Source organism: Cylas formicarius, unplaced genomic scaffold, assembly GCF_029955315.1.
Source record: "Cylas formicarius isolate icCylForm1 unplaced genomic scaffold, icCylForm1.1 PGA_scaffold_1__22_contigs__length_36826433, whole genome shotgun sequence".
NCBI lineage: Eukaryota > Metazoa > Arthropoda > Insecta > Coleoptera > Brentidae > Cylas > Cylas formicarius.
In genome coordinates, this window is record NW_026844264.1 from 36,546,660 (window position 1) to 36,564,066 (window position 17,407).

Here is a 17,407-nt window from a genome sequence, read left to right on the forward strand (position 1 = left end):
AATTAATGTGTTCAAAATAATCTAATATATTTGTTTTTTTTTTCGTAAAGATCTGACAAAAGTCTTCAATTTCCTATCTAGACGGTTGCTGTTAGAAGTTGGCCATGGCAAAATGACATTGTCAAATTTTTGCCTTGACAACTGAACAAATAAGTCAGTAAACTAAAAAAAACTAAATTTGGATTTTCCTAAAACTAAAGCAAGGTCGATTCAATTTTTTTTGTCCAAAATAATGTTTACCGAACGTGTAGCATACTATACTACTTTTTCTACGACCGTTAGTTTTTGAGTGCACTCTCGCAAAACAACAAGAAGACATTCGCTGACATGACCGTCAGAATTGACAAACGTCAAAATTCAAAGCGTGGGAAATATCTCCGAAAATCGAGATTTTTCAATTTAAAATAATCCAAATATATTCGTTTATTTCGTTCGCGTCATCTTCGAATATCGCTAATATCAAATATGAGTCATTAATTATAATTATTAATAATAATTAATTTAATAAATTATTTTTTGTGTGAAAACTGTAGTTTTTTAGAAAAAATTAGGTCTGTTTTAAATTAAAATACGGTATATACTTTAATAATTTTAAATTAACTTAGAATTTCATTAAAAAAGCAAAAATTATGTTGAATAAAAAACTGTAACTTTGAAACTAAGTAGGTTACGAAACACGGTGCTGGCGAAACGACCTTAGCACCATTCAAGGAATCGGCAAAAAATTACGGAATGTGTGGTTTTCGGTTTTCACAGCAGAGACAAAGTAGTAGGAGTAGTAGTAGAGACAGAGTACGAAAACTTTGAAAATTAGTGCTAATCCTAATTATTACTATTATAAAACTAACGCTAATTATTTTAGAAAAAGTTTTTGCTACGTGCTTAACCTCTGTGCCAAATATCTATAAGAAAAATGTTGCTGAGTTAATCATTTCAAGCTTTAAAAATAGACATTTAATATTTTGCATATTTGGTGCTATAATCGATACATCACACATTTTGCGTTGACATGGTCGAAATTTTTAATGCCAATAAATTTGACGCATAACCCCGTATTCACATAATACGAACGGAAATTTATTGACCCTTTTATATTTATTTTAAAAAAATTTACTTGTTTTCATTACCTCCAATGAGAATATCAGAGGTTTAAATAATTTTTCTTCGTCCGGCCATCCATTTACAGTAGAAATGTTTTTCGCAAATTTTTTTAATTATTTTTTCAAAGTCAATCTATTTTATGTTACCTACATAATATACATACATACATATTATAGATTAAATACATATGTTTTTGCGTCAGAGTATAGGCGTATAGATAGGCATTCAAATATTAGGCTGCGGTCATAAAAGAGAGCGATGATAATTTATTTGGAACAATGCAAGGTTGCCACATATACTGTTTCATAGGTTTCATAGTTTTAAAATATTTATCGTCAAAATTTTTACTATAATATTCCGATTTTAACGAAACATACCCATAATAGGCACATCAGCAGACTAAGTAAATTAGCAAAATATATAGAATAAAAAGAAACGAAAACATAAGTACGACATATACGGCACACTTTGCAAAGTGCGTATTTTCCTTGAGTTAGTAAGATGTGCCATGGAATATTCAAAATTACAATGTAATACAAAATAATAATAATAATAATTTATTATTAAGTATGATAGCGCTCTCTAGATTGATTGACAGCCTAGCTTTGAAATTAATTTAACACAACCAATCTTCTTTAGTCGTCTAGTGGATTATTTTTCAAAAACGCCTATAAACCAGATTGACGATCTGAATCGTCAACCAAATTAAATATAAATAAATATGTATGAATTTTTGAAGAAATGTTGCACTATTTTTTTACATTTCCATTAGATAATCGAAAGGTGTCAAGTAGATAGATAAGATCGGAACAACAAATATTTTCTGATTTTAGTTCAATGTGCGTACCTTCATATAAATTAACGTTAAATCTAATCTAAGGTGGATATTTTTTCTCAAATTAAAAAATTTAAAATTTAAAAATGGGAGTATCTATTATTATGTGTTATTAAGTGTTATTCATTTCCCTTTGCAGTTAATAAAGGGATCATGAGGTGCAAATATCAGGCAAGTGGTGAAAAGTCACTAAAAAGTCTATTTATTATTAAACGAGATCACAAACTTTACACCCTCTCCTGGTGATCCAAATCGCAGTAGGTCTTCAACATTGTCCGCTATGGTAATTATAATAATATAAAGATAACTTCCGTATATAGGTCACAATGCAGTGTCACACTTTTTTGTTCGGTTCGATTGATATTTGCAACTAAACTAACTAAACTAAACTAAAAAAATATATGCAGCCACATACTCTTGGAATCTCTATTGTTTTTTCAGTCATGAAGGAACCTTGATCATGGCCACTGCCTCAATAGCCTCCTCGTTCAGCTTCACTCAATCCTGCATTTGTATCTGAACATTTCATGTTATAGATACCTGTTGACGTTAACTACATAATTTCGTCTTTTGTTAACTTTCCAAGTCGAAATGTTCAATTCTATTAAAAATAAATAAGAACTAATGAAAATCTGAACTATTAGTTCTTATTTATTTTGTTAAATGGATTTTCATCAAGTAAAAGCCACCTCAGTTCAATTTCTCAATTCTATTCCTAATCTCTGCTTCAAGGGCTTTCTGGGAGTCCGTATGTTCCTCGGTATTTTCGGGATCTCATCATCAGAGTTAAAATCATCTTCTGCTTCAAAGAATCCTGCATATTTATAACAGTTTGCAATAGTATTTTTGCTAACTTCCTGCCAAGCACAGTGAATAAAATTTACAGCATCCAATAAGCTCACTGAAAACTCATCTTTATCAGCAAAATCTTCTTATACTGACACTTCAGGGAATGGATTATGTTTTGATCCATGGTCTGCAGTTTTAATCTGATATTGGGTGGCATAAAAATCAGTTTGATTAGGTTCAACATAACATTGAGAGGTGCTGGACAATTATCTACTGTTCTTATTCTTCAATTTTGTATCCCATTGGAGCAGCTCTTCGATAAATAGGTCAGATGTCATCCACGCTTTGCTGTTTGCCCTGTACTGACTGGTAGGGTCTTGTTTTTGAAACATCTTGGATTAACTGATTTACTCTTTTCTCTCTCTTTACATTAACCAGAACTGTTATTCGAATCAAGGGTTAAAAGATCGGTCCAAATTGTTGTGAGTCAGTTATTAACAACATTCATATCAACTGATATAGATTCACCAACAATTTTTCCTCCTGAGATACAATTTCTCTTATTAAAACGGTCAATCCATCTTCTGGAACACACAAAATCTGTTCATTTTATTCTACTTCCCATTGCATTTGCTGTTTGCTGAAGAACTGGATCACTTATGGGAACATTTTCTTTTCTTTTTCGGGTAAACCACTGTAAAAGTCCCTTATTGACGCTTTCATGAGCTGATTTTCTGAGCTTTTTACAACTTACGTTCACTTGACCATAGGACGAGAGAATGGTGACAGTTGCTTTAGGCAAGTTCATTTCACGACACTTTGTTTCATACCACTTTTAATTTTTTATATAACATCGTATTTTTCTTTCAAAGTTGAAGCCTTTCGTTTTCGCTTCTCCATTTCAAGGTCTGTCATCAATATTCTCTACAAAATCTAAGTCACAACTGAGATCAAAACATCAAACAAATGTGCTATGTATTTTATCCTTTCTCCTTGAAATTACCCCCGAAAAAGTTCATTTTATTCTCCCGGGAATCACCGGGGGAACCCCCGAAAATGTTCATTAAAAACTTAAAATGTAACTTAGTCTTGACGGAATTTACTTCACTGTATCGAAAGTTCACTATACCCGGATACACTAGAAACAGTAAAAATTTATTTTTGTCTTATTTTTTTTATTTGGTCTATGGGTGGAGGCAAAAGGGGCCCATCTTTTAAGTTTGGCTTCTACTGCTACAATAATCTCGTCAGTGTCTTTATTTTGTTTTGTGTACGTGGTGTTATATTTTCAAATCGATGATAACAGGTAATTTATAACGATAGACCCGCCGCCCCCACGTATCAAATTGCAAGCCGAATCACCCACCGCAATAAACACTTGAAACGACAATGAACTATTTTCGCGTCTATGTACCCAATCAATTTTGATGTTTACGCTAACACTTTCCTCAATTCGAGCTACTGTTTAGATAACTGTGATCGCAACGTAGAGATGTTCGCGCACAACAATGCGCCAACTTCTTTTTTGAAAACAAAGCCGCCTTTTAAGCGTTTGCTACAGTTTTCTATAATCGCGGAATCGAAGTTTCCTTTGAACGATCAAGCGCGCACGCCCGGTTTTCCCGACTATGGATTTTCCGACCTGACCGCGAGGATGCTGTACGCCGATGGCCGCCAGTAGTGATCATGTCGTCACTATTCACCCCTTTAAAGAGGTGAGTCACCCTATACGCTGTAGGCGTATCGTTTATCGGTCAGCGGGCTTGACCAGTAGTTTTAGTGGCGAATTTGTATTTTATACTAGCCGAATTTTTGCTATGGCTTTGGATCATTAGAAACGGGGCGGTGATACGGCGAGGTAAGAGCATCATGTTAATAAGCGCAAAGGTGATGAATGGCAGATCGAATGTAAAAATGAATCAAGTCAACAGTATGAAAGAATATAAATTCTCCTTTCTGGCAAGAGATGGACGAAAATTAATGTCACTTAATTTAATGGTAAAAACCGTAATAGAGAATGTACATTTTTAAAAATCGAGTGGTAAACTAAAAAAGATACTAGTTCAAAGTTCAAAACTTTCCAGAAAACCTGATGATATTAATAATATTAGGTTCCGTTCAATAATTAAAAATATACACCGGGTTCCATTAAAAAAACAAAACAATTCATGGATTTTGCATCACGATCACTCATCGTTGCTTGTGTCTCACTTTTTGGCCAAAAACAAAACAATCATGCCTCATCCACCATATTCACCGGATATGGTCCCCTGCGACTTTTTCCTGTTTTCAAAACTCACGAAACCCATGAAAGGAAAGAGGTGGAATAACTCAAGGCTATGCCAGAAAGTGTTTACCATAAGTGCACAAGTTGGCACTATCTGAGGGATTACTTTGAAGGGGATAACATTAATTTTTGATCACACCTCGTAAAGTCTAACGTCTGTAGTTCGTTATTAATTATAACATCTAAAGCGATATCCACAAGTTCGAATTTTGATAACCTGTGGTTTAGGTAAATACTCAATAAAATAATGTTCCAAAGAAAAAATCTTTTCATCGCAATAGATCTCATTTTCTCAATCGGTCATAATGCAAATGACATTTTGATAACTTGTGGATTAAGCAAGTACTCTAAAACTATTGTTCCAAAAAAAATTCTTTTTTAATCAGTCACAATTGAAGTGGCATGTTGTAACTTGTGAATTAGTTAAATAGCCAATAGACTTACGTTCCTATAAATATATAAACCTATGTTTATAGGTCATTGACATATCTGTGTTGTTATAGAAATGAACTTTCCGACGAAATGATAAAAGATACCAATTAATCAAGTCAAGGTGTCTTCGAATGTCATCTTCATCCATAGTGATCGCTAAAGACGTAACCTGTGAGTTGCATTTATTCGATTATATACAGGGTTTTCAAATTATAGGCAAAATCGAAAAGACTGAGAAGGTTGTTCTTTTGCAGAGTAAATTATTAGCGGCAAATCAAAAATCGTAAAAAATATGGCTAATTGGTTCAAACGGTGTCATAGACCGCATCAAGAGCTACAATCTTTGTATTTGCGGGTTTCGTCTATCACATACGCTGCTCGGGATATTTGAAAAAATCCATATTGAAATCATTATTTCGGGGGCTGTCAAGACGCGATGACGTCATTGATTATTACGGCGCACCGCATGGTTTCAGAAAAAACTTATTTTCTCGAAAACCATTTAGTATTTTCAAAAATTTTTTGAACCACGAAACGTGGAAAATCCAGGGCTTCGAACAATGATTGTATCATATACAGGGTGCGTCGTTTATGGACAAAAAATCTAAAATATAAAAAATTCCGTTTTTGTGGGTAAATTATTGGCGATAAATGGAAAACCATTAAAGATAGGATAATTTGAGCGAGCTTCAGGTTTCGTCAATTATACGGGGCGCGAGATATTTCAAAAAATATCATTCGACAACATTATTTGTACACATTTTAATATTTACCGATGTTTGCTGTAACTTTGAAGTTCGACGAGTTATGAAAGACATTTTATACAGAGTGCATGCGCAATTAAATTACATCGACTTTGCGAAAATTCCATAGTGGTCCGCAGGAGCCACACACGAAACTTTTTATAATAAAAAGCTGCTTCGAGCTACGCGCCACGAACTTGTCCCGCCCAGTGACGATTTTTCGAAAGCAATCTTGTTTTTTAAAAACAATATTTTTGTTTTGGTTTTTTTTTGGACAATTAATCTATTTTCACTTTCTATATAGAAAATTGGAAAAGATAACTAAATCCGAATGCTAGTGAAGGTAAAATAATCAGGTCCTGTTAAGGCATACCCTGTCGCATACCTCGTTTTCCGCCATTTAAGCGTCAATGACTTTCAATTCGAAATTTTCGGCGTTGTGCAACACGATTTGTGTGCAACACGGGCTATTAGCGAGGCAGAGATAAAACGTGCCTAACCACAAAATAGGTGCGCGCAAAACAGTTTAAAACTAGCTAAGTACGTGCTGATAAAATGTTTATACAAAAAGGAATTCAATGTCATCGGAAACGTATAGCTCAAAATGCCATTAAGGTACTGTGAGAAAGGTTTAATGGACGAAGGTTCGTCCGCCAGATTCGACTCGAAAAGTAAGGTCCACGCACACCGAATAAATTTTGTTCCCGATCAAATAGTTCAGAGAGAAAAGTTGTTTAAGGTGCCAAACTTTTATTTGTAGATTAGATAACCTTGCCTGTGCACAAACCTTCGCAAAGTAATACGACATTTGCATTAAATATTATACGGGGTGTACGAGAAGATCCAACTTCCAGGGTGTGAAATATGCGACAGATCTCATTATTTGAAGCAAGTTTATATTAACGTAGGTTCGATCTCAATCAGTAGGAGAGCTACGGGCGGTCAGGTATTGAACTGAGGTGGCTTTTACTTGACGAAAAACCATTTAACAAAATAAATAACAACTAAAAGTTCAGATTTTCATGAATTTATATATTTTCACATGACAATTGTTTCGACAACACCGTGTTTTTATCAAATGTAATATTTACAAACTACCTGTTACCATATATACCGAAAAATGACAATAAACCTTAAATAATGTTGTTGTGAGAATTTAACTTTAATAATGGAGTGGTATTTAAATCTAATTGATCGTTAAGCAATACATTCCAATGTCTCATTTGTCCAATAAATTTAATTTTCTACTTTTTGTGGCTGTATGTAGAATATCAAAATTGTCTTCGAAAATGTGGTTTTCTGTGTTTAAGTGTGTAGCATAATTAGAATCTAGACTATTTTAAACGCTCTTTTTCAATATATTTTTTGGAAAATTTACCTATAACCATTGCAGTAACATAACATTATTAACATGTTCCAGAATTGTCATATTAAAAACCTGCAGAAATTTAGCATAAATTTTTGAAATATGCACAGTACAAAATTGACGGTGTATTTCTTTTGGCACAAATTATTATTAAATTATGTGTCTCTTAGTGATCATGATTACCATTAATTAACGACTTCATTAAAAATTTTAAATAACACGTTTGATTGCGATGAAATATTTTAAAATTTGCACCTATTTTGTTAATGTGTTCCAAGTGCAATACTCGATTTGATTTTTACTTTTTCGCACAATCCATTAGCAAAGTAAAAACGTTATTACTCCGTTAAACATAATTAAAAATTTCAGTCATTTCCTTTTGTTTTTTTGTTTGTTAGAGTTAATGCTTATGTTACGTTAGGCTCTAGGTTAAGTTTCGTAACGTAACTTTTATATTCATTTTTACTGGAACTTAACAACAAGTACTTTTGTAGTAGTACCTTTATTATTATTAAAAATTATTAATTATTAATAAGAGTTGCACAGGGATTTTCACAATTACTTAAAATTGATTAAGGCTAAAAATTAATCAAATGAAGTGTGAAATATTATAGTATATTATAAGTGTGAATTTCCTTAGCAAAGACGAAATTTGAGTTAGATTTTTGTGTTTTTCTTACAAGTCCGTATATATGACTGAATGAATGCGTGAACGAATGACAAATATTTAATCATAGTACCATTAACAATAATTAATATCATATGCTAGTGACAAATGATGAAACATCGAGAATGGTGAAACCCACTTAGACTATCGGCCTTTACGGGGGTGATAGCATATGTTTATTTGATAATTTGAGTACTTATAATAGATGTAACACACTTAATTATATAACTAAACGCGTTGTAAATACGCTTGTACCTTAACACAGTTATAGATAACTAAATAAAATTAAAAAAAATATATTCTAGTTAAAACTACGTAGAAGCCCTCAGTCATATGTAAAAAGAATTCTTAACATCATATATGAAAACATCGTTTGTTCTAATTTAACTCAAGACAAATCCATTCTAGAGAGATCAGCTAGATATCGAACTAACACTGTTATTATTTATTTTTTTCAAAAATAATTAAGATACCTAGCTCACTTTTTAAAAAAAATGACCAGTTACAGCTCCGCTGCTCGTGCTTGTATAAAGTTTTTTGCTTAAAATGACGAGACCCAATAAAAAACTCTTTTAATCTGAAGTTTCGGAATTTTGAAAAAAAAAATAGTGTAATTGGTTTTGATTAAAATTAAAATATACTAAATTGAAAACTGTTGCCATTAGTGTTTATATTAACCACAAAATCGTATTTTTTAAACCTTACGTTTACGTTTTAACGAGCAGTCCTTCAAATAAAAAATAACCGTCACAAAAACCGACCCACCTTTGTGGTTTCCGCGCCAGTCAATTTTTATTATGCGTAAATACAAATTAAGTGTACTGCCGCGATAATTCGTCTAATTGGTTGCATTAATTTGAAAATTCTCTGCCGCACAAAATCGTACAATAGGCAAAAAAAAAATTGTCAGTTTCCACTTTTGACCAACGCGACGTGGACGACTTTTATGTATTTCTGTCACACATTCATTGAACGTTCGTAAAAATGTTAATGTAAGTTGTTTACGCATTGTAATTACTACTTTGAGAACGAAATAAGTATAATATTATCGTCGTAAACGGGACACAGATCGCGCTCTTTCTGTACGGACAATGAAAATTTTTATCGCACCCTGTATTAGACTTCTAGTACAACGCAACGCGAAAATCTTTGAAGGATATGATAACAGTACCGCACACTTATCGTTCAACCTGTATATTACATGCACTAAGGTATATTTATATACTATCTTTAAAAAGAAGAGACCATTCTACTTCGTACTAATGCTATCAAGAGATAGTAGAGAGAGTAGATCAACAATAAACTCCTTTACTTCAAGCTGCATAGCGATAAAGTGTCAAACCGTTATTATTATATGACTTTTAGTATTAACAAACAAAATTTAAGCGGCATAAGCACAGAATCATATATCTTTCAACCTAAATATGTTATAAATTTGAACATTATATTTATTTAGTTATTCATGGGTTTCACATCAAACAAAGATTCAACAAACCTATTTATACATTTTTATTGCACACATAACATCTTATCGGGTCTTTGCAAAACGAATTTCAGATTTTCCTTTTAACGGATAAAAAATAATATAGACTTGATCGGCAATTTTGGCATGCGATTTATATTTTATAACATTGCTGCGACTATACAAATTTGCGGTTTACACTTTATAATATTGTGGCGACTTTTTAAATTTGCGATTTATTATGTCGCAAATTTACTTCAAAATTTATAACTCCTCCGATCCTGTTCGATGTGGTGAACTTTAGAATATTTACACAAAAGGCTTCTATTGCCGCCAAACTGATTGAATTATACCCTTTTCTTAGCTAGAACGGCAACAGTTACTTGAACAATACGTATTTTACATAAATCAGTAAATATGCGTCGCCGCATTTTTTATCACATTATCTTTTATCGCAAAATCGATACCATACGATCTTAAACAAAAATAATGTGTTGCTATCTGTCGTCATCCAAAGGCCTTTAAGTGCTAACCGACGTGTAAGTGCTACATAAAACCACATTTTCGATATATCTGCCACGTGTAATTCACAACCTAAGAGAACAGCTTCCCAGAAAGTGTTAAAAGTGATTAAACCGAACAAAAATCTAAACCTAGAAATACGTTCTGAATGAGTAAACATATTTGAGGAACAAAAAAGGCAAAGTCTACCCACACAAATATCAGCGCAACCATTTTTCCAGCATTTTTTTTTGCTCGCTAGTTTATGAGAGTATATCAGGTATGTCGCATCTTAATCCCATATTTCCCTTTACGTGCCGATTATATTGCACCGCCGATCACTGTGATTACGGTGGCGTATACTCAGTTAAAGTTTACTAGAGCTACATTCTCCAGCAGATCGTATGCAGGAGTAATCAGGGTTGATAGAAATTTATAGACATACAAAACAGTCTAAGCGAGAAGAGGCTCTATATTACAAGTGTCGATATTGTTGGCAAAAGTCATAATTCTGCAAACAACCACTTGCTTGGTCCGCTAGACTTTTGATATACTGCAAAACGAAAATTTGAAAAGTGGGCGTGTTCACTAGTAAGATCATTTCCAATTAACAAATGTAAGCTTTCCCCATGGAAGGATTAATGATTCCGCCACTGGTCATCTTTTCAACTTAAATCCTTCCAAAAATATTTCCATTTTATACGGGGAAAAGCTGCTGCTCATCAGTCTTGGTACTGGCAGTTGATAATAAAGTAAACTCTACTACTAATTATATGAAGATCGGACCAAGAAACAAAGACAAAAATTTGAATTTTTACCACACTTCCGGTATTCAAAAAGACTTACAGCACAGCCTCGTTTCTTTTTCTTTCTCATTTTATTTACACTTCTTTTTTTGTTTCTGTTGATTCTTTGTTATAAATCACAGTTTTGGATATAGGTTAGATTTTTTATACTGGTTCCGCCTGTTTTATAGCCGTCAGCTATATTAATTGCACATTGTTCTCTGTTTATGTTTGGTCGTTGAAAATTCGAGAACTACAAGTTTTTTTTTCTTTTATATCATAGAATTTCGTGGCACGAGGCTTAAATGGAAAGTCCTCTGTTTATTTTGCGCTCAACAGAGACGCTCAGAAAGACGTCTTGACGCCTGAAAAACTGAGTACATGTTTTTTATGTTTGACAGGTAATGTCTTCGTAAAAATGCTACGTCGGTTCTCGGCGCGCCGCTTCTTCTTCATAGGCATCATCTTCATAGGCGTGACAGTGCTTATAAGTACGAAACTGAACGTACCATGGCTACCGGCTTTGAAAAAATCCGCCGCTTTGCAAGAGGAACACTCTGTAGAAGATGCGCCCGCACTACCTTCTGCCGTACTTGATGAGGTTCGTAAACGCTTTCTAACTGTAGTTTTAGCACTGACAATTTGATTCACGAAATAAAACTTGTTGTGATTTTCCACAAATTTCTGCGTTAACTCAGTAATGCCAACTGCTAAAATAAGTCAAAAACCAAGGTTATGTTAGTTAAATACAATTAGTTTAATAAAACGCGAAACATTCAGATCAGATCAGATCAGATCAGAACATTCTTTCGACATTCTCAAAAACTGTTTAAACGGTTCAGGGTTCCTTTTAAATTTTTATCCTTACCGATTTTAATTTTCTAGACTAGTGAACTAAATATGGACTATTATAAATAAACACTATTCCAAAAGGATAACATTTATGGAACATTTTTATCAAAATAAATAAAAACTAAAAGTCTTTATCAAAGTATGACATTTGATAAAGACACGGTGTTGTCGAAACAATTGTCACGTCATAACATATAATTTCGTGAAAATCTGAACTTTCAGTTCTTATTTATTTTGATAAATGGATTTTCATCAAGTAAAAGCCACCTCAGTTCAATTTTCGAACATTTTTATAATCAATCATAACAAAACAAGCATTAAGTAAAAATGATACATATAAAAATACATTTAAAACCCTTTTTTCAAAAAGTACGAAAGAGTATTGTCAATAGTTATAGTTTTTTTTCAAAATTTTGTTTCTATTTATTTGTCTTTTTCAAATTTAAGTAATTTTCTTCACAGAAGCAGGCATTTTAGTTAGGAATTTCGGTTGTTCTTAATTTATTTAAATCAAACCGTTTGCCCTTTCCGGGTGAAAATTTTTTATCACCAATCGCCAGTATTTAAATAAAAGAAATTACGTGTATAAATAAAAATATTGTCAAACAAGTTTTCCTATTTACAAAAATACGAGCGATTATCTTCTTCGTGGAGTTAAAAACTAAAACTGTTATCGCCAGCATAATCTTAATGGCAGCTATAAATAACACCGACGGCAAGGAAAATTGATTTTCCAAACCTGTCCCGGCTAGGTAATAAATTCCTCGTGATTATCAATTTTGTCATACATTTTAATCTTCGAAAAATCTTGTACGCGTACGATCGGATTTTGACGTTTCAGAGCAATTTCGGTGAGAGCAATGAGATCGACGAAAAATTCGTGGAGAAAGAAAAACCTTGGTACCTGACTGACGGGACGATGTTGCCCGTCAAAACAAAAGGTCCGGTGCGTCTGTTCCCGGATCAGGCGGACGGCGATAGGATTATTGATCAGCTTATGTACATTCCTGAAGATTACCAGGGTAATGGTAATAGTAGATATATTATGCAACAAGTGCGGTAAACGGCATTTGACTCACGAGTGACTTAAAAAGTTTTATTTTTTTTCTACGGCCAGTATTAGTTTTTCAAATTATCTAGGGATAGCAATAGAATACTTATGTGTACAGGGTGTTCGTAATTGGAGTGTTTTGACAGGAAAAACCTATTTTCACGAAATTATATATTTTGCACCAAAACATGCAATCTCGTAACAAGAAATTCTATTCTATCTAGTTATGTTGTAGTCCACAATGGCGATCGTTAAATATGGAGAAATATTTTGCTTTAGAAGTTCGAAATAAATCTCCTAACCCCCACACGATAGGAACCATCGACTCTCTTTCTTCGGAAAATGCAATTTCAATTGCATTGTGTCCAATTCTTAACCAGAACCTGATCACTCGTTTTCAGACCAAACTACAAAAACCTATCTAATAAATAAAATCGCCACAGACAACTAAATGACCCGAGCGAGTTCAAACCCTTACGGATCATATGGGGAACACGTGATCCTCCCCTCCAAGCCCCGAGAATCCAGTATTGCCGTGTTGCAAGATAGAACGCTACGTTGTCGGGCTCATTACGGCAAATTTTCAAACTCAATGAAATGATTAATAATGAATGAATGAATAACTTAGTATATTAATGAATGAATAACTTAGTATATTAATTAATATTAGTTATTTTGTTAGACTATTTAACAAATCTGTCGGGAACTAAATTGACTAAATTCGCTATAAAATTAAACTATTAAATTATCGTTCAAGCTATCCCTGACGCTTTTTCACGAACCAGCCCATAGTATTAGCAAGCAGTTTTCTTACAAACATTTTTTCTTTCGAATCAGGCTACGATTCACCGGAAAAAGTGATTTTGGCGTACACTGGACTGGGCTCTTGGGGTGCGAAAAGCGGTCCCAGCGTGTTCCAAGAGTGTCCCGTGAGCCGGTGTTCCCTAACGGCTGATAAAAGTAGGGCCGCCGACGCGGACGCCATCATTTTTAAGGATCACTTCGTTAGTCCTGGAGTCCCCAGACCAATGAACCAGGTAACACTTATGAAATTGGGCATGTGGGATACTTAGGAGTTGTTATTTAACGCCTACTTCACCCTCAGTTTTTTTAATTGAAGAGGTAGAACAAATTTTAAATTTCAAAGTTTTTTTTTAATATGTTAGGTTTAATACGTCATGTTACTTTTTTATATGATTATTTATTTTTATATTTATTATTCATGCATAGTTTTCAAGATACAGGATGTTAAACTTTTAAAAAATCTTGTTTTGTTTTCGAGAAAAAATAGAAATCAAATAAATACTGTCGAGTTATTGATAAGTTAGCCTCTTATCACCACACATAATCGTTTTAACGAATTCAAATAACGGTTAATAAAGATATTAATGGAAAAACGCTAATAATTTGTTGTCAAAAAAGTATGATCTGCGAAAAAATTATAATTTGTAGAAGACGCCACTGGACTTCATAATTTTAATTTAATTAATTCTAAATGGGTCTCTTGTCACAACAAACAACACTACCAAATTTCAACAAAATCCGCTATTTTTTAAATTTTGACACCCTGTATCTTGAAAAGTATGCGTTGGACCCATGCTTATATGAGTAATGTATTTTATTTTTTAATTAAATTATTCAATCGTTCTTTCCGGCCGCCCGCTTTAATATCATAAACTAATATCATTCAAACCGAAAAAAAAACAGTCTAATGCACTTCTAAGAGGTCGTCAATACTCAAATCAATATCGATTTACAAAAAAAAGTTCCTCGCCAATCCAACTTGCCTTTTCTTTCAGCGTCGCAGAAGGTTCTTGCTTATAAGAAAATCACTAACCACCATTGAATTTACTATTTTTAAAAAAGGACACATGAAAAAGTTCTCACATATTATTCAACAAGTCGCAGTCTCCAGTTTTGATTTTTTTAAATAAAAACATTTCCAGCTCGTTCTAGATTGGACGGCATTAATCACATTATATTGTATGAAATTTCGATAAAAATAGCAGTTCACAAACACTTTAATTTGTCGTGTCTCCACAAACATACTCTCTCACAAACTTTTATTTGCAACCAAAAAATAACTAAAATATGCACCCAAAGAAAGGTTTCTCGATCGGCGTGTAAACATGCGCTTAAGTTACTGCAATTGTACATGATCTTTGACAGTGCTGCAACGTTGCTGTTGGCTTTCAGCATTTCTATTGTTGAGTTGTAGGGAGAGAACCATTATTTAAAAATATGTACAGTAGAAAGACAGTACAACTTGGCAACAAAGGAGTCGAGCCACCATCTTTTTAACTTTATGGATGAGTCGTCCTTTAGATCATAGATGGCCCTTTAATATCGTTCCCCAGAATTAAAAGTATTAGTGCATTCCTTTTCTTAACTAAAATTTAAATTGCTATGTTACGTTAGGTATTTTTAAATACCTGACCATTAATCGTTTAATTGTATTCCTTAAAAAATTGACACTAGCCCAAACTTACTGTTGGTAGATTTGGATACTATACTTTCTCGAATGCCCCTACCATACGCAGAGCATAAAATTCGCCGACGTTATCAACTGGACCGCGACTTATCGACGAGACAGTGACGTTGTTGCTCCTTACGAGCGTTGGACTTATTACGATCCAGAGGTGACCACCATCGATTAATGCATTAATTTCGAAATAATTTATCTCGATCGTAGGTACGACAAAAGACCCAACACATAGACTACGCGGCGAACAAGACGAAAAAGGTCGCGTGGTTCGTATCGAACTGTGGCGCTCGCAACAACCGGCTCCAGTACGCGAGGGAATTGAGCAAATATATTTCGGTGGACATTTACGGGAACTGCGGCCCGCTAAAGTGTCCCAGGTCCGATAAAAAGTGCTACGAATTGCTGGACAAAGAGTACAAATTCTACTTGGCGTTCGAGAACTCGAACTGCCGAGACTATATTACCGAAAAGTTTTTCGTCAACGGCCTGGGACACAGCGTTCTTCCTATAGTAATGGGTGCCAGGCCCGAGGACTATCAAAAAAGCGCACCAGAAGGTTAGTTCTAGTAGCCCTATATTTATATATGACACGACGGGAATCGCATATGGAACTGTTTTTCTTTTCATGATGTGGATTTAAATTCGATTAAAAAGTAACCTATTTTGAGTCCCGTGTTAACTGAAAAGTCAAGAAAGTTGTAGAGTAATAAAACTTCATTGAGGCTTGGAAATAAAAAAGTGTATTACAAAAGCGAACAAGACAAAATGCTGGAACTTAGTTTTACATTTCTAAAATGGTTGTTTCTTAAAAAGTAAAAATAAATTCTATTCTTTTTCGTTAACTTATTAACTTCAGAACGGCTGTTGTAGGCATTCTGTAAAATTTTGCACAAAAATGCTCTTTTTAGGCCATCAACGCTGCCCTGAGCAGGTTTGATTTAGATTGCTTGCATCGCCGCTAGAGCGCGTTATGTGACCTCACTAAATAAAACGTTATTTTCGCAATGAAATGATAACATTTTTTTGTACCAAAAGATGATCAAATAAGAGTCTACCACGCTAGTGACAAGGGCATTCCGATACCTTTTTCGTAACCTATAGTATCACTAAAAGAATTAAAAACGCTGATTAGTGTCCCAATATTGCGAACTTGGCTCGCGAAACTAGAACATGCAATTTTGTTCTGTTTTGCATATAGTTGCATGTCGTTTATTCCGTAAAGTGGACCAAGACCATTCCAGGAGAAACACTCTCATTCAATGATACAACCACCTCCAAATTTCATTACAACTCCCATATTATTCTTATCTGCCGAAATTCGAAGGAAGATTAACACGAAAGCAATGCCAGGTTGGCAACCCACTAAATCTCCTTGCTAATAAAACTACCTTTTAAAGTCATCATCGTTTTTAATGTGAAAATAAGAAATATAGATACAACGATATATTTTTCAAGGTTCCTATATACACGTCGACGAGTTTTCTAGTCCAGAAGAGCTGGCCGCTTACCTTCACCGTTTAGACAATGACAACGCCCTGTACAATTCGTATTTTAAGTGGAAGGGCACCGGCGAGCTCATTAACACCCACTTTTGGTGCCGCCTGTGCGCCATGATGCATACGCCTCAGCTACCCAGGCACTACGAAGACGTGAACGATTGGTGGAGAGGCCCCGGAATTTGCACGTCCAAAGCTTGGCGAAACGCGGAATTCGTATAAAATCCCTGTCGTTTTGGTTTTATAGGAAATTTTAGACATATCTGCCGGTAAAAAAAAAACAGCAAACAATTTAGCCTTGCTTCGATAGCAATAATAGGACAGTCGGGGAAAAAGCGCATAAAAGACAGATAATTAACACTAGCGATGCTAGTTTATTGTTGTACGTTAGATGCTATTTCTTGTTTGTCCTTTTGAATACGTCACAGGCACAAAATCCAAAAAAAAAAAAAAATTGCGATTAATCCAACTTCGACAAACTGAAGACGACAGCTTGATAATTTAAATTTCATTGTTCTAGGTTAAAGTTGATATAGAAAGGGTTTAAAATAAAAT

At 34.0% G+C, this 17,407-nt stretch overlaps 1 protein-coding gene across 6 annotated transcripts; it reads left to right on the top strand.

Moving 5' to 3' along the window:
- Positions 1-483: 483 nt before the first annotated feature.
- On the top strand, positions 484-17,079 carry LOC132696346 (glycoprotein 3-alpha-L-fucosyltransferase A-like). Of its 6 annotated transcripts, none has more exons than XM_060661114.1 (8): positions 4,458-4,583; positions 5,516-5,615; positions 11,370-11,569; positions 12,662-12,842; positions 13,709-13,908; positions 15,370-15,510; positions 15,564-15,912; positions 16,812-17,079. In XM_060661114.1, exons 2-8 carry the CDS (start codon positions 5,576-5,578, stop codon positions 17,072-17,074), a joined length of 1,374 nt encoding a protein of 457 aa, XP_060517097.1. In that variant the 5' UTR covers positions 4,458-4,583; positions 5,516-5,575; the 3' UTR covers positions 17,075-17,079. The 6 variants fall into 6 exon arrangements, with proteins under 6 accessions (XP_060517098.1, XP_060517099.1, XP_060517097.1 ...); XM_060661118.1 differs by lacking the exons at positions 4,458-4,583; positions 5,516-5,615 and adding exons at positions 6,720-6,858; positions 6,948-7,133; XM_060661115.1 differs by lacking the exons at positions 4,458-4,583; positions 5,516-5,615 and adding an exon at positions 484-4,440.
- Positions 17,080-17,407: the final 328 nt, after the last annotated feature.

Bases quoted from the DNA above. Each gene is read 5' to 3' on its own strand.
- LOC132696346 (XM_060661114.1), top strand. From the start codon at position 5,576: ATGTCATCTTCATCCATAGTGATCGCTAAAGACGTAACCT. The intron at 15,511-15,563 runs GTGACCACCATC...TCTCGATCGTAG, and splicing joins GGACTTATTACGATCCAGAG to GTACGACAAAAGACCCAACA. The intron at 15,913-16,811 runs GTTAGTTCTAGT...ATATTTTTCAAG, and splicing joins TCAAAAAAGCGCACCAGAAG to GTTCCTATATACACGTCGAC.